General features: G+C 43.2%; 1 protein-coding gene across 1 annotated transcript; it reads right to left on the reverse strand.

Annotated features, from left to right (window-relative positions):
- Positions 1-305: 305 nt before the first annotated feature.
- On the reverse strand, positions 306-823 carry F5Y00DRAFT_188747 (uncharacterized protein). The gene is made up of 2 exons (XM_048005127.1): positions 485-823; positions 306-412 (listed from the first exon to the last, which is right to left on the reverse strand). The coding sequence occupies exons 1-2, from the start codon at positions 647-649 to the stop codon at positions 338-340; spliced, it is 240 nt and encodes a 79-aa protein (XP_047860602.1). The 5' UTR covers positions 650-823; the 3' UTR covers positions 306-337.
- Positions 824-1,061: the final 238 nt, after the last annotated feature.

The following is a 1,061-nucleotide window of genomic DNA, read 5'->3' on the forward strand; positions in this document are numbered from 1 at the left end:
AGGGGAGTCTTTGGGGTTTTAAGACCTCGTCGTCTCGCTTTGTGGTTAACCCGAATTTACGAACTACTTACTTCATGATCTTAAAATATCTACCTAGAACATGGGGAACCGTGTTAACCAAGGGTTCGATAGAGCAGTATCGTATCTCTTGGTAGTCATTAGGTTTAAACTTCCGAATAAGAAAGGCGAAGAGGACGAGTCTGCTGTCTCGTCAACGACCAATCTAACCCAGACCTGTACCCCGGTTCGAATCGAGCATTCGCTCCCTGTATGAATCTGACACAAATTGTTATCAACAGCATTGCGGCGGTTATTCTAGGTAAATTCAGTCGCGAGATCAATCGCGCCTCATTGTTTGATTCGCGGATCGAACGGATGAGATATCACGATGGGGAACCCGCACAAGATCATTCTACAAGTTAGATGTTAGAGACTTATTTTCTATTACGAGGAGTGAAAGGATTAGGTAGATTCATGGCGTTACCCCATTAAAGGCAGCTGGCAACGTGTAGATGGGCCTATTGTTATATAATTGTTTCATGGTGGCAGTGCAGTTCGAATCCATCGCTGAAGATATACCGAAAAGCAATAGAAGGATTCGTTGGAGATTTGGGGAGTTCACGGACACAGAAGCCCGAGTCGCATTCATCTTCCAACCTCAGCTATAGTCTTGTTTACATTTACTCGGATTGGATTCTTCACGATGAGTTCTATAAAGGTCTAGATCGAATCTAGGGTTAATGTTGATAGATTGGCGGATTGATGGATTGATGGGAGGGAGGTATTAGTGGCTGTAGTTTGACGAATCGTATGTAATCGTATCATATATGTACATAGGTAGGATGAGGATCAGTTAACGTTCGTATTGGAAGCACGTATTATTTTTATGCACCTCTTCGTACCTACCTACCTAGCGTACATCTAAAATATACGCCAATAGGAAGCAATAGAAAACGTGCTTACCTTATATTTAGTACGTACCTACAAGTTATAGAGGATGTACCTGCCCCCGACATCTCAACCGTATCTAAACTCCGGACAGCCGCTAAGCTTCAAGCTTC

This window comes from Daldinia vernicosa, assembly GCF_022497035.1.
Source record: "Daldinia vernicosa strain CBS 139.73 unplaced genomic scaffold F5Y00scaffold_69, whole genome shotgun sequence".
In the NCBI taxonomy this organism is placed as follows: Eukaryota; Fungi; Ascomycota; class Sordariomycetes; order Xylariales; family Hypoxylaceae; genus Daldinia; species Daldinia vernicosa.

What these genes read in the sequence shown, in the direction of transcription:
- F5Y00DRAFT_188747 (XM_048005127.1), bottom strand. Translation starts at nt 649, where the DNA reads ATGAATGCGACTCGGGCTTCTGTGTCCGTGAACTCCCCAAATCTCCAA. An exon ending in TGCCAGCTGCCTTTAATGGG is followed by an intron (nt 413 to 484) that starts GTAACGCCATGA and finishes TCTAACTTGTAG; the next exon opens with AATGATCTTGTGCGGGTTCC.